The 12203-nt window shown below is 47.0% G+C and overlaps 1 protein-coding gene across 1 annotated transcript in view; it reads right to left on the bottom strand.

The window, feature by feature from the left end:
• Positions 1 to 3834: 3834 nt before the first annotated feature.
• The window catches only part of UNC45B (unc-45 myosin chaperone B), a 34861-nt gene continuing 26492 nt past the window's right edge, over positions 3835 to 12203 (bottom strand). Inside the window, exons 19-20 of the mRNA XM_030295190.1 lie at positions 7220 to 7375; positions 3835 to 4232 (exon numbers count right to left, since the gene is read on the bottom strand). Of these exons, the coding sequence (XP_030151050.1) occupies positions 3972 to 4232; positions 7220 to 7375 (417 nt within the window). The 3' untranslated portion in view covers positions 3835 to 3971. The remainder of the gene's footprint in view (positions 4233 to 7219; positions 7376 to 12203) is intronic.

The following is a 12203-nucleotide window of genomic DNA, read 5'->3' as shown; positions in this document are numbered from 1 at the left end:
TGTCCGCTCCTTGTATTCCTGGGGCACGCCGCCGGGCTAGGGTGGCACGGAGGTGGGGGCACCGAGCTACAACAGCATCTGCCCGATCCGGGCATCCGCGCCTGGAAGGACAACAGGTGGCTATGGCGGGTGGACCCGAGTGGCCTCCCCGCTCCGACTCCTGCGCCCCCACCCCCAGAGGATGCTTCCAGCAGGTGGGTTCCTATTTGACTTGCCCAGATGTGTGCGCCCTGTCCCCTGCCCGGGGAAGGGAGTGAGTGTGGGCGACGTGGGGGAGAAGGAGGTAGGAAATCACGCCTCTGATTCTGCAAACGCACACCCTTCCCCTTTTTGTGGTATTGCTGACATTCTTAAAGCATATGAGTCAAAGGCAGAGAGCTAGGATTTGGCTATCGATGGTGAAAGGCGCTGGTGTTGGGGTTCAGGGAAAACAAAGTCGAGCTCGTATTCTCTGGGCACTAGCGTGGTTCCAGGTTCCGCGCCACGCGCCCTGCCGGGACTCCAACATGCCTAAGAAGACGAGGGGCTCCAGAGCAAGCCGCGTGGAGAGATGATTGAACCCGCGTGTCCTGGGGACTACACACATAGTGGGGGTTCCTGGGCGGTTTAATCCAATCCTGGCTCCAGCTGCTGCTCTCACAGGCGCCCTCGGGCCAGTCTGCCTTGGAACCTCGGTGTACAGAACTTTCTCCATTTCACCACCGCCCGCTTTCCTGACCAGAACCCTTACGTTGCCTAAACACACTGGGGACAGACGGCCGCCACTCCTTGGGAGGATTTGCAAATGGGAACCATGTCCCCATTCCCCGCAAGTGACCTGTGGAAGTAGAGATCCACGAATGAGGGAGCTCATCCTGGTATCACACTCCAACTGGCCCATAAGGAGCAGGGACTATCAAACAGACTAAAGGACGGGAATTAATTAATTAATACTGACTACTCATATACAAAGAACCAGGTGCTTTGGATCCATTATTTTATGTAATCCTCACACTCTAACAGAAATACATTATTCACTTCTTTAAAAGTCTTTAAAAACACAGCGTTATACAGAAAAATGCGCAAATAATAAGGTTGATGAAAGCGAACATACCCAGACCTGGGACACACCCACCCAGACCTGGGACACACCCCCTCACTAGCCACTCCTTTCTCCCTGCAGGTAAACACTAAATTGACTTTTTAAGATCGTAGGCTAGTTTTGCCTGGTTCTGAACCCATATCATGTCCTATACAGTATACTCTGGGAGGTCCAACTTCTTTCACTGAGTATTATGTCAGTTACCATCACATTGTAGGCAGCAATAGTTTGTTCTTTGCACTTTTGTAAGTGCACTTACATTGGTGTGCATTGGTGTATGCCAATGTATCCATTTTCTGTGGACATTGGGGTTACTTACATTTAGGGGGCTCTGATGAAAAGTGTTATCTCATGGCTATACATGTTTTCTTGGTGCACATATTTCTGTTGGCTGCGTACTTAGGAGATGCTGACTGTGCTTGTGCTTTTAGAGGATACTGTCAAATGCCATTTTCCTAAGTGGCTGTAGCAATCTGCATGCCCACCCACAATGGATAAGAGTTCCAGTTACTCCACAGTTTCACCGGCGCTTGATTTTGCCGGTGGTTGTTGTTGTTGCACATTTTTAAAAGTTTATTTATTTATTTAAGTAATCTCTACACCCAAGGTGGGACTTGAACCCACAACCTAGAAATCAAGAGTTGCATGCTCTTCTGATTGAGCTAGTCAGGTGTCCCTGTCAGTGTTTTAAATATTAGCCATTGTGATGTGTCTACTGTGGTTTCTCATAATAATTTTATTTTCCATTTGCCTGATGTCTGGTAAGATTGAGCATGTTACTATATATGTATTGGCCTCTTTTATGAAGTAACTGTTCAAGTAGTTGGCTCCAACTTTATTCTTCTTCAAGATAATCATTACTATTCTTGACTCTGTGTGTGTGTGTGTAAGTATATATGTTTTTAAAACAATTTATCAGTCTCCATTCCCCAAAAGACTCAAACTTTGATTGGTATTTCACAGAATATATATATATATATATATATATATATATATATATATATATATCAATTTGGGGAGAATTTGCATCTCTATAAAGTTGAGTCATCTAATCCATGATCATGGTAATATCTCTCATAGGTTGACTTTCATTTTTTCTCTCAATAATACTTTAAAGTTTTCTGCACAGAGTCCTTCAAAATCTTTCCCATGATTCATTCCTAGGCATCTGATATGTTGGTTTTTTTTAAATGTTTATTTATTTTTGAGAGAGAGGGACAGAGCATGAGTGGGGGAGGGGCAGAGAGAGAGAGAGAGAGAGAGAGACAGAATCTGAAGCAGGCTCCAGGCTGTGAGCTGTCAGCACAGAGTCTGATGCAGGGCTCGAACCCACAAATGGTGAGATCATGAGCTCAGCCGAAGTCGGATGCTTAACTGACTGAGCCAACTGGGAGCCCCATGATGTGTTTTATGTTATTATAAATTGCACTGTCTTTTAAATTTCAATTTTCTCATTGCTTGGTACAGGTATTCAGAAACACAATTGACTTTTGTAAATTGACCTTGTATCTAAATTAATTTATTATTTCTAAAAGCTTACCTGTAGATATTTTCAGGTTGCATTCATGTATAATCCTGCCGTGTGAGTAAGTTGAAAGTTCTATTTCTTGATTGTTCAATCTTTATGCTTTTTATTTCCCTGTTTTGCTTTATCACCCTAGTTAAAACCTCCAGCACAAGGTTGAATAAAATTGGTAATAGCAAGTATTGTCTCATTCATCTCAGGGAGATCATGAGCTAGGACACTGGCTGTAGAGTTTCTGTGATCTTTGTCCGATTAAGGAAGTCTCCTACTTTTAGTTTATTGAAAACTTTTATCACAAATTGTTTAATTTTATCAAATGTTTTTCCTGCACCTATTCAGATAACCATATCATTTTTATTCTCTATTCTGTTAATGCGATAAATGGAAATGTGATGCACGCTAGACATATTAGAGTTATCCCTGGGAGTTTTGCTGGGTCATTGAGAATGATCCTCTCTCTTCTCTCCCATAATTAGGAACTATAATAACTATGTAAGTCTGGAGCTTCTGGGAATATCTTTCCTACCACATGGAGAGAGCCTGCCAGAAAATAAGGTCAACCCAGAGGAAATCAAAGCCAAGATATGGGTGGGGGGAGTATGAGAGAGAGAGAAAGATACCCACACAGAAAGTAATGTTGGTGACAACATTTAAACCCTGGATCTAACAATGTCAAACTTTTCCTAGATAAACAAGCTATAGGAGCCAATCAACTTTCTTTTCTTAAAATACTCTGAGTTTATATTATTTGTACTCATTATGCCCATCTTGCTGGGATGGTTTTCCCAAGCAAATTGCAAAAATGCATATCAGGCTGTTGAACATAAACTGTATTTCCATCACAGCTGAGTGATGGGACTGGGCATGGGGCTGGGCACTGCAGCTAAAACACGCAATTCTAGGCAGTCTTACTCAAACATATGCGAGACAGGCTATGAAAACCAGCACAGCTCAACTTCCAGATAGATCAGCACTAAACCTTTATATTCACACACCCATTAGGTCCTACCTTACCACACAATCCATTTTCCAAAATACAAAGAATTCAGCCCATTATCCTGGCTTTGGGAATGGGTACAGAAAGAATTATCCAACTTGTCTTCCCAATCACTGATGAAAATCATTCTAGGAATTTTTGGAACATGACAGATGTGAAAGACAGGGAGCAAGACAGCCAGTGAAACATCCAAACTTCCCTAGGGAAAAGAGGAAGATTGACAACTCAAGAAACAGTCAAGTCTTTTCTTTTATATGGAGACTTCATTGTCACTGCTATGATCCCTAGCTGAACTGACACCCCAGGAGTTCTCAGCTTAGGACTCTTCATAGTACAGAACCAGCCCTAGCAGCCCTGTGGGCCCCTGTCTAAGACACTGGTTTAATGAAGCCATAATCCATGCACTTGATGAGACATTCCCGGGCTGTCTGAACCACTTCTGCCCTCTTCTCATCTGGCTCTTGTTTGCCCACTACAGTCAGGATCTCCAGCAGTTCACTCTCCACCAGCTTCTTGGCCAGCTCAGCATCTGCTGCCAGCAGGTTGTAGGCAATGACCAGGCCCCGGTGTTGGACTGACAGCCGGTCGTGCAGGCAAAGCCGCTGGAGGATCTCCAACCACTGAGTTGTCTGGAGGGGAGTTGTGGATAAAGAAGGATTGGAGGAATCAGTGGAGGCACAGAGACTGGATATTTGGGACAAGATAAACCGAAGGCGCTGGTAAGGCCCAGATTCTGGGCTCTGAAAGGATAAGCACATGTCTGGTTATCTGGTGGGACTCAGTTTATGCCTATCTGAGCCCCTCGGGACTAGGTGGCTGATGCCCATCTCCTTACCAGAGCCAGGGCAAGAATTAGAAAACTAAAAGGAACTTGACATAGTCCAGTCCATTTCATTTTATAAGTGGGGGAACTGAGGTCTAGGAAGTGGAAGTAACTTAGCTATGGTCACACATCTGGGAATAGTAGAGAATGAACATCCACCCATTCATTTATTTTCTTAAGCATCTGAGAAGCAAAGGGACAGGCCCCCTGAATGCCTAATTAGAATGGGGATGGAGAGTGTTCAGAAAGGAGAATTCTAGCCTTGAGCACATGGGCAATGACTGCTTCTTGCCAACCCAGGTGCCCTTATTTTTTTTTAATGTTTATTCATTTTTGAGAGAGGCAGAAACAGAATGTGAGTGGGTTAGGGACAGAGAGAGAGGGAGACACAGAATCCGAAGCAGGCTCCAGGCTCCGAGCTGTCAGCACGGACCACGATGTGGGGCTCGAACTCACGAGCTATGAGATCATGACATGAGCTGAAGTTGGACGCTCAACTGACTGAGCCACCCAGGCATAAATTTTGTTTTTTGTCTGCTTTTCTCCTCTGGCTCATATTTGCATGAACCAGGTCGTTACATAGGCTTCTTAATTTTTTCAGAACAATGCATAACTTACCACAAATATTCTTATAGTTGCTAAGAATGCAATATTTTCTTTTTTTATATATGTTTATTTATTTTTGAAGGAGAGAGTGAGCAGGTGAGGCGCAGAGAGAGAGGGAGATGCAAGAATCTGAAACAAGCTCCAGGCTCTGAGCCGTCAGCACAAAGCCCAACGCAGGGTTTGAACCCATGAACTGTGAGATCATGACCTGAGCTGAAGTTGGATGCTTAACCCAACTGAGCCACCCAGGCACCCCTTGCTAACCCAGTGCCCTTAGAGATATGACCACCAGGCATGCCCTGGGCTTGCACTCCACCATCCCTCCTCTATCTCTCTCCTCCATTCCCGGTTGTGAAGCAACCCAACTACGGTGCGTGGGGAAGACAGGACTCCAGACCATTCTGATCGGCCCAGAAGACAGAGTTGGAGCTAAGCATAGAACCAGGAGGCTTGACTTTACAACATTCAACAGACACGCATGAGCAGCAGAGTAGGAGACTTATTGGTATGGGTCTTGGAGTCAGAGAGATCAATGTTCAGGTCCCAGCTCAACCCCTTAACCAAATGTGACCTTAGGTAAGTTCTGAACCTCTCCAAGTCTCGAGAGCCCCTCTGTCATCTAATATACCTACTTCTTCACATTGTTCTGATGCAGTGATATGGTGCAAGAAATTGCTTAGCATGGTGGCCGGAGCACAGTAAAGTGCTCAACAAGGAGGCGTGGATGGGGATTACGATTTTATGCAGTATTCCAAGGATTTCCCCTTTGCTTTCTCGTATACTTATTACCTCACCCTCTGTCAACGGGGGCAGCTTCCCACAGGCACCACTCACAGATGGGGAGACAGGCACAGGGGGAAAGGACAGACTAATTATTGGCTCTTCGGCTTCTAAGCAGATTTTGGTAAACTCTGCACCGAGCGCACCACAAGGAAAGGAAAGGAAAATTCAGCTAGCTGCGGTAGAGTTCAGGGGGAAGGTTGAATGCTGATGGGTAACTGATAACAGGTCCAGTGCCAGTGCTCCCCGGGCACAGAAATGAAGCCAAGATTTCGGAAGGAAGAAGTGGCCGGGAGAGGGTCAGCAATCTTGAAGGATTCCAATCCCTTCCCAACTACCCGGCGATGTGATCTTGAGTGGGTTACTTTTCTGCACTCACCGGTAAATGGGGATAACAATAAACATATCCACCACACAGGGCTGTTGGAAGGATGGAACAACTTAATCGATGTAAACATTTAGAGGAGTGTCTGCAGCACGGTAAGCGGGTGAGTCGCAGAGCACCCTTGGGACAGATGTTGTGTGACCAGTGACTCCAGCAGAGGCCACCTCGGGGCAGCGGTTTCAAAGTGTGGTCCTCAGGCTGGAGGCACCCCACCTCTCATCTACTGATGCAGAATACCTAGGGAAAGTGTTTTCACCAGCCCTCCAGGTGACTCACACACCTCTCAGTTCTGAGAAACTTGCCTTACGGGGAAATGCTAAAGCCCAAGGACCAACCAGGATGAGCTCCATCCAGCTGAGAGGCCCTTCCCTGGTGCCAGGCAGCATAAGCGCCTGTGGAACACACGCACACACACACACACACACCACCACCACCACAAACTGTCTAAAAGAGCCTTCCTTTAAAGCAGACTTGACTACATTTGAACCAAGACGTTTACAGTTTTTGCCTTCAGTGGAGATGACGCCTACAAACTAGGTTGTTTGGTGGGCTAAAGACATCTGCACCTTGCGTGGCCGGGTCCGCAGCTGTGTTTATACCACTTTGCTGAGATGGCCACAGTCCCACCGAAGGATCTGATCACCGCGTTCACGTGAGAGAATCTGCCGTCTCTTTGCCCAACCGCCAGCTCCCTGTGGCACCCCAACCACATCCATGCTCCTCTCGGGGAGCTCGGGGGCTCCCCCACAGTAGTTAGTGTTGTGGCCATCCTCGTCATCATTCTGAACTAATGAGCTGTAAGCACCACCAAAGGCAGTGGGTGGAGGTACAGTGGGAGGGACCTGAGTTAGCACACCTGGGAGTCCCAGCCGTGGAGGTAGGGGGCCAGACGGTATAGACGCTCCTTCTTAGGTTGTAGGAACAGGTACCCAGGGGCCTGGGAAGTGTTACCACAGAGGCCGGCCTCCCCATAGAGGACCACACAAGACAGTCCCCTTTCCACCCCCAGGGCCCGCTCTCACCACTTGGGTCATCTTGAGGCACAGTTTCTTATGTGCTGCTGTCAGCATGGCCAGCGCCCCTGCAGCCGCGTTCTGCACCTTCTCATCGTCCTCTCCGCAGAGCAGCACCACCAGTTTCAGCCGGTCATTCCCATCGGCCAGGAACCTCTCCTGTACCTGTGGGAGGCAGGTACAGGGCTCAGAGAAAAAACGAAAAAACGCCCCCACCTGCCAGCGTGAAGAGGGAAAGAGGCATTGGAAGCCGTGTTCTCTGACCTAAGATCCTTTGGAGCTTTCCTTTGAGCAGCTCACCCAGGCCACCTCCCCCAGGAAGTCTTCTCTGATTAACTGGAGAAAGGGGCAATAAACTCCTCCAGCTAAAAGGTTAAAGAGACTAAGGGATTCCCCCATAGAGCGTGTGCCGCCATCTCTGTTTGCACTTGGCTATCCACATCAGGGGACAGGGGCACAGGCTCCTGGATGGTAGGTGTTGCCCAAAGAGTCGTGTTTCACTTCCCTTTGGGGAAGCCTGGAATGTTTCTCCCACAACAGATGGGCCTTCGGGGTCTGCCATAAAATGGCTTTGCAGTCCCAGAAGGTACAGGGGCTTGGCAAGGGCAGGGGACAGAGCAAGAGCTGCTGTACCATTCAATGGGTGAAGGATGAGCTTCCCAAGGGCCCTAAAGCCAGAAGAGCCTCCTGGGCCTCAGAGCCCTGACATGTCTCAGAGCTCACTGGCCCCTCCACCGTCTGCTCCACAGTAAAATCCAGTTGGTCAAATTTAAGGGTATTTTGTCGGGTCAGGTTTCCTAGAGGTGGAGCTCTGAAAGGGGTCTAAGGTCGCACAGCTGCCCAGGTTATGACCCGCATCTCACTGAAGCTGGGGCAGAGGTCCTCAGAGGCGAGAGTATGGCAGAGATAGTCACTGCAGTCCCCTCTCATGGGGCACAGTGGTGATTGGAAGCAGCTATATTCCCCACCGGTGTGGCCATAAGCCAGTGCTCGTGATGGAATGTGAGAGGAAGTGATACGTGTCACTTCAGGCCACCATGGTGGAGTACCACAGGGGCCTTTCCCAGAGGCTCACTCCCTGTTCAGATGGAGACCACTCCCAGAGTGGCAGAGAGGGAGACAGTTCTTTTTCAGTTGGGGGGCTAGTTCTCAATGGTCGAAGAAGCCTGGATCCCAAGTCATTGCTTAGAAGCAAGCCAGCAGATCCAATGTAAGCAAGAAATGAGGTGAGTGAGAAATGAATTTCTCTCTTGGTGGGACCACTGTATATTTTGATTTTGGGGTGTCACAGCAGCTGATGTTCCCAGGGGAAGCCTATTCCTTCTCCCCCACTCTCCCTCCCCCGACTTTCTTTGGATACACTCTTTTCTCCCACATGGCTGCCAGCCCTCCAGGCCAGCCTTAGGCCAGCTCCCTGGTGGATCCTGTTTAGCTTTTAAAATTTTTTTTAACGTTTATTTATTTTTGAGACAGAGAGAGACAGAGCATGAACGGGGGAGGGTCAGAGGGAGAGGGAGACACAGAATCTGAAACAGGCTCCAAGCTCTGAGCTGCCATCACAGAGCCCGATGTGGGGCTCGAACTCACGGACTGCGAGATCATGACCTGAGCCGAAGTCAGACGCTTAACCAACTGAGCCACCCAGGCGCCCCCCCTATTTAGCTTTTTAAAAATTTATTTTTTGAGATGGCGGCGTAGGAGGATGCTGGGCTCACCGCGCATCCTGCTGATCACTTAGATTCCACCTACACCTGCCTAACTAACCCAGAAAACCACCAGAAGACTAGCAGAATGGAGTCTCTGGAGCCAAGCGCAGACGAGAGGCCCATGGACGAGGGTAGGAAGGGCGGAGAGGCGGTGCACGCTGCACGGACTGGCGGGAGGGAGCCGGGGTGGAGGGGCGGACCGCCGGCCAAGCAGAGCCCCCAAGTCTGGCTGGCAAAAGCGGAGGGGCCGGACGGAGTGTGTTCCAACAGCAAGCGGGACTTAGCATCTGGGAGGTCATAAGTGAACAGCTCTGCTTGGAAAGCGGGAAGGCTGGAGGACAAAGGGAGGAGAGTTGCTGAGCCCCGGGAGGACAGAGCTGTTTGGCGGGGAACAAAGGCGCTCGCCAGCGCCATCTCCCTCGCCCATCCCCCAGCCAAAATCCCAAAGGGAACCAGTTCCTGCCAGGGAACTTGCTCGCTCCGCACAAACACCCAACGCTGTGCTTCTGCGGAGCCAACCCTCCGGCAGCGGGTCTGACTCCCTCCCGCTGCCACAGGGCCCCTCCTGAAGTGGATCACCTAAGGAGAAGCGAGCTAAGCCTGCCCCTCCTGCCCCCGTGCACCTTGCCTACCCACCCCAGCTAATACGACAGATCCCCAGCACCACAAGCCTGGCAGTGTGCAAGTAGCCCAGACGGGCCATGCCACCCCACAGTGAATCCCGCCCCCAGGAGAGGGGAAGAGAAGGCACACACCAGTCTGACTGCGGCCCCAGCGGTGGGCTGGGGGCAGACATCAGGTCTGACTGCGGCCCCGCCCACCAACTCCAGTTATACACCACAGCACAGGGGAAGTGCCCTGCAGGTCCGCACCACTCCAGGGACTATCCAAAATGACCAAACGGAAGAATTCCCCTCAGAAGAATCTCCAGGAAATAACAACAGCTAATGAAATGACCAAAAAGGATTTAAATAATATAACAGAAAGTGAATTTAGAATAATAGTCATAAAATTAATCGCTGGGCTTGAAAACAGTATAGAGGACAGCAGAGAATCTCTTGCTACAGAGATCAAGGGACTAAGGAACAGTCAGGAGGAGCTGAAAAACGCTTTAAACGACATGCAAAACAAAATGCAAACGACAACGGCTCGGATTGAAGAGGCAGAGGAGAGAATAGGTGAACTAGAAGATAAAGTTATGGAAAAAGAGGAAGCTGAGAAAAAGAGAGATAAAAAAATCCAGGAGTATGAGGGGAAAATTAGAGAACTAAGTGATACACTAAAAAGAAATAATATACGCATAATTGGTATCCCAGAGGAGGAAGAGAGAGGGAAAGGTGCTGAAGGAGTACTTGAAGAAATAATAACTGAGAACTTCCCTGAACTGGGGAAGGAAAAAGGCATTGAAATCCAAGAGGCACAGAGAACTCCCTTCAGAAGTAACTTGAATCGATCTTCTGCACGACATATCATAGTGAAACTGGCAAAATACAAGGATAAAGAGAAAATTCTGAAAGCAGCAAGGGATAAATGTGCCCTAACATATAAAGGGAGATCTATAAGACTCGTGACTGATCTCTCTTTTGAAACTCGGCAGGCCAGAAAGGATTGGCACGAGATCTTCAATGTGCTGAACAGAAAAAAATATGCAGCTGAGAATCCTTTATCCAGCAAGTCTGTCATTTAGAATAGAAGGAGAGATAAAGGTCTTCCCAAACAAACAAAAACTGAAGGAATTGGTCACCACTAAACCAGCCCTACAAGAGATCCTAAGGGGGACCCTGTGAGACAAAGTACCAGAGACATCACTACAAGCATAAAACATACAGACATCACAATGACTCCAAACCCGTATCTTTCTATAATAACACTGAATGTAAATGGATTAAATGCACCAACTAAAAGACATAGGGTATCAGAATGGATAAAAAAACAAGACCCATCTATTTGCTGTCTACAAGAGACTCATTTTAGATCTGAGGACACCTTTAGATTGAGAGTGAGGGGATGGAGAACTATTTATCATGCTACTGGAAGCCAAAAGAAAGCTGGAGTAGCCATACTTATATCAGACAAGCTAGACTTTAAATTAAAGGCTGTAACAAGAGATGAAGAAGGGCATTATATAATAATTACAGGGTCTATCCACCAGGAAGAGCTAACAATTATAAATGTCTATGTGCCGAATACCAGAGCCCCCAAATATATAAAACAATTACTCATAAACATAAGCAACCTTATTGATAAGAATGTGGTAATTTCAGGGGACTTTAACACTCCACTTACAGAAATGGATAGATCATCTAGACACATGGTCAATAAAGAAACAAGGGCCCTGAATGATACATTGGATCAGATGGACTTGACAGATATATTTAGAACTGCATCCCAAAGCAACAGAATATACTGTCTTCTCAAGTGCACATGGAACATTCTCCAAGATAGATCATATACTGGGTCACAAAACAGCCCTTCATAAGTATACAAGAATTGAAATTATACCATGCATACTTTCAGACCACAATGCTATGAAGCTTGAAATCAACCACAGGAAAAAGTCTGGAAAACCTCCAAAAGCATGGAGGTTAAAGAACACCCTACTAAAGAATGAGTGGTCAACCAGGCAATTAGAGAAGAAATTAAAAAATATATGGAAACAAACGAAAATGAAAATACAACAATCCAAACGCTTTGGGATGCAGCGAAGGCAGTCCTGAGAGGAAAATACATCGCAATCCAGGCCTATCTCAAGAAACAAGAAAAATCCCAAATACAAAATCTAACAGCACACCTAAAGGAAATAGAAGCAGAACAGAAAAGGCAGCCTAAACCCAGCAGAAGAAGAGAAATAATAAAGATCAGAGCAGAAATAAACAATATAGAATCTAAAAAAACTGTAGAGCAGGTCAACGAAACCAAGAGTTGGTTTTTTGAAAAATAAACAAAATTGACAAACCTCTAGCCAGGCTTCTCAAAAAGAAAAGGGAGATGACCCAAATGGATAAAATCATGAATGAAAATGGAATTATTACAACCAATCCCTCAGAGATACAAACAATTATCAGGGAATACTATGAAAAATTATATGCCAACAAATTGGACAACCTGGAAGAAATGGACAAATTCCTAAACACCCACACTCTTCCAAAATTCAATCAGGAGGAAATAGAAAGCTTGAACAGACCCATAACCAGCGAAGAAATTGAATCGGTTATCAAAAATCTCCCAACAAATAAGAGTCCAGGACCAGATGGCTTCCCAGGGGAGTTCTACCAGACGTTTAAAGC

This window comes from Lynx canadensis, chromosome E1 (genome assembly GCF_007474595.2).
Source record: "Lynx canadensis isolate LIC74 chromosome E1, mLynCan4.pri.v2, whole genome shotgun sequence".
Lineage (NCBI taxonomy): Eukaryota > Metazoa > Chordata > Mammalia > Carnivora > Felidae > Lynx > Lynx canadensis.
The sequence above is the reverse complement of the archived record's forward strand: the minus strand, read 5'-3'. Positions and strand labels throughout refer to the sequence as shown.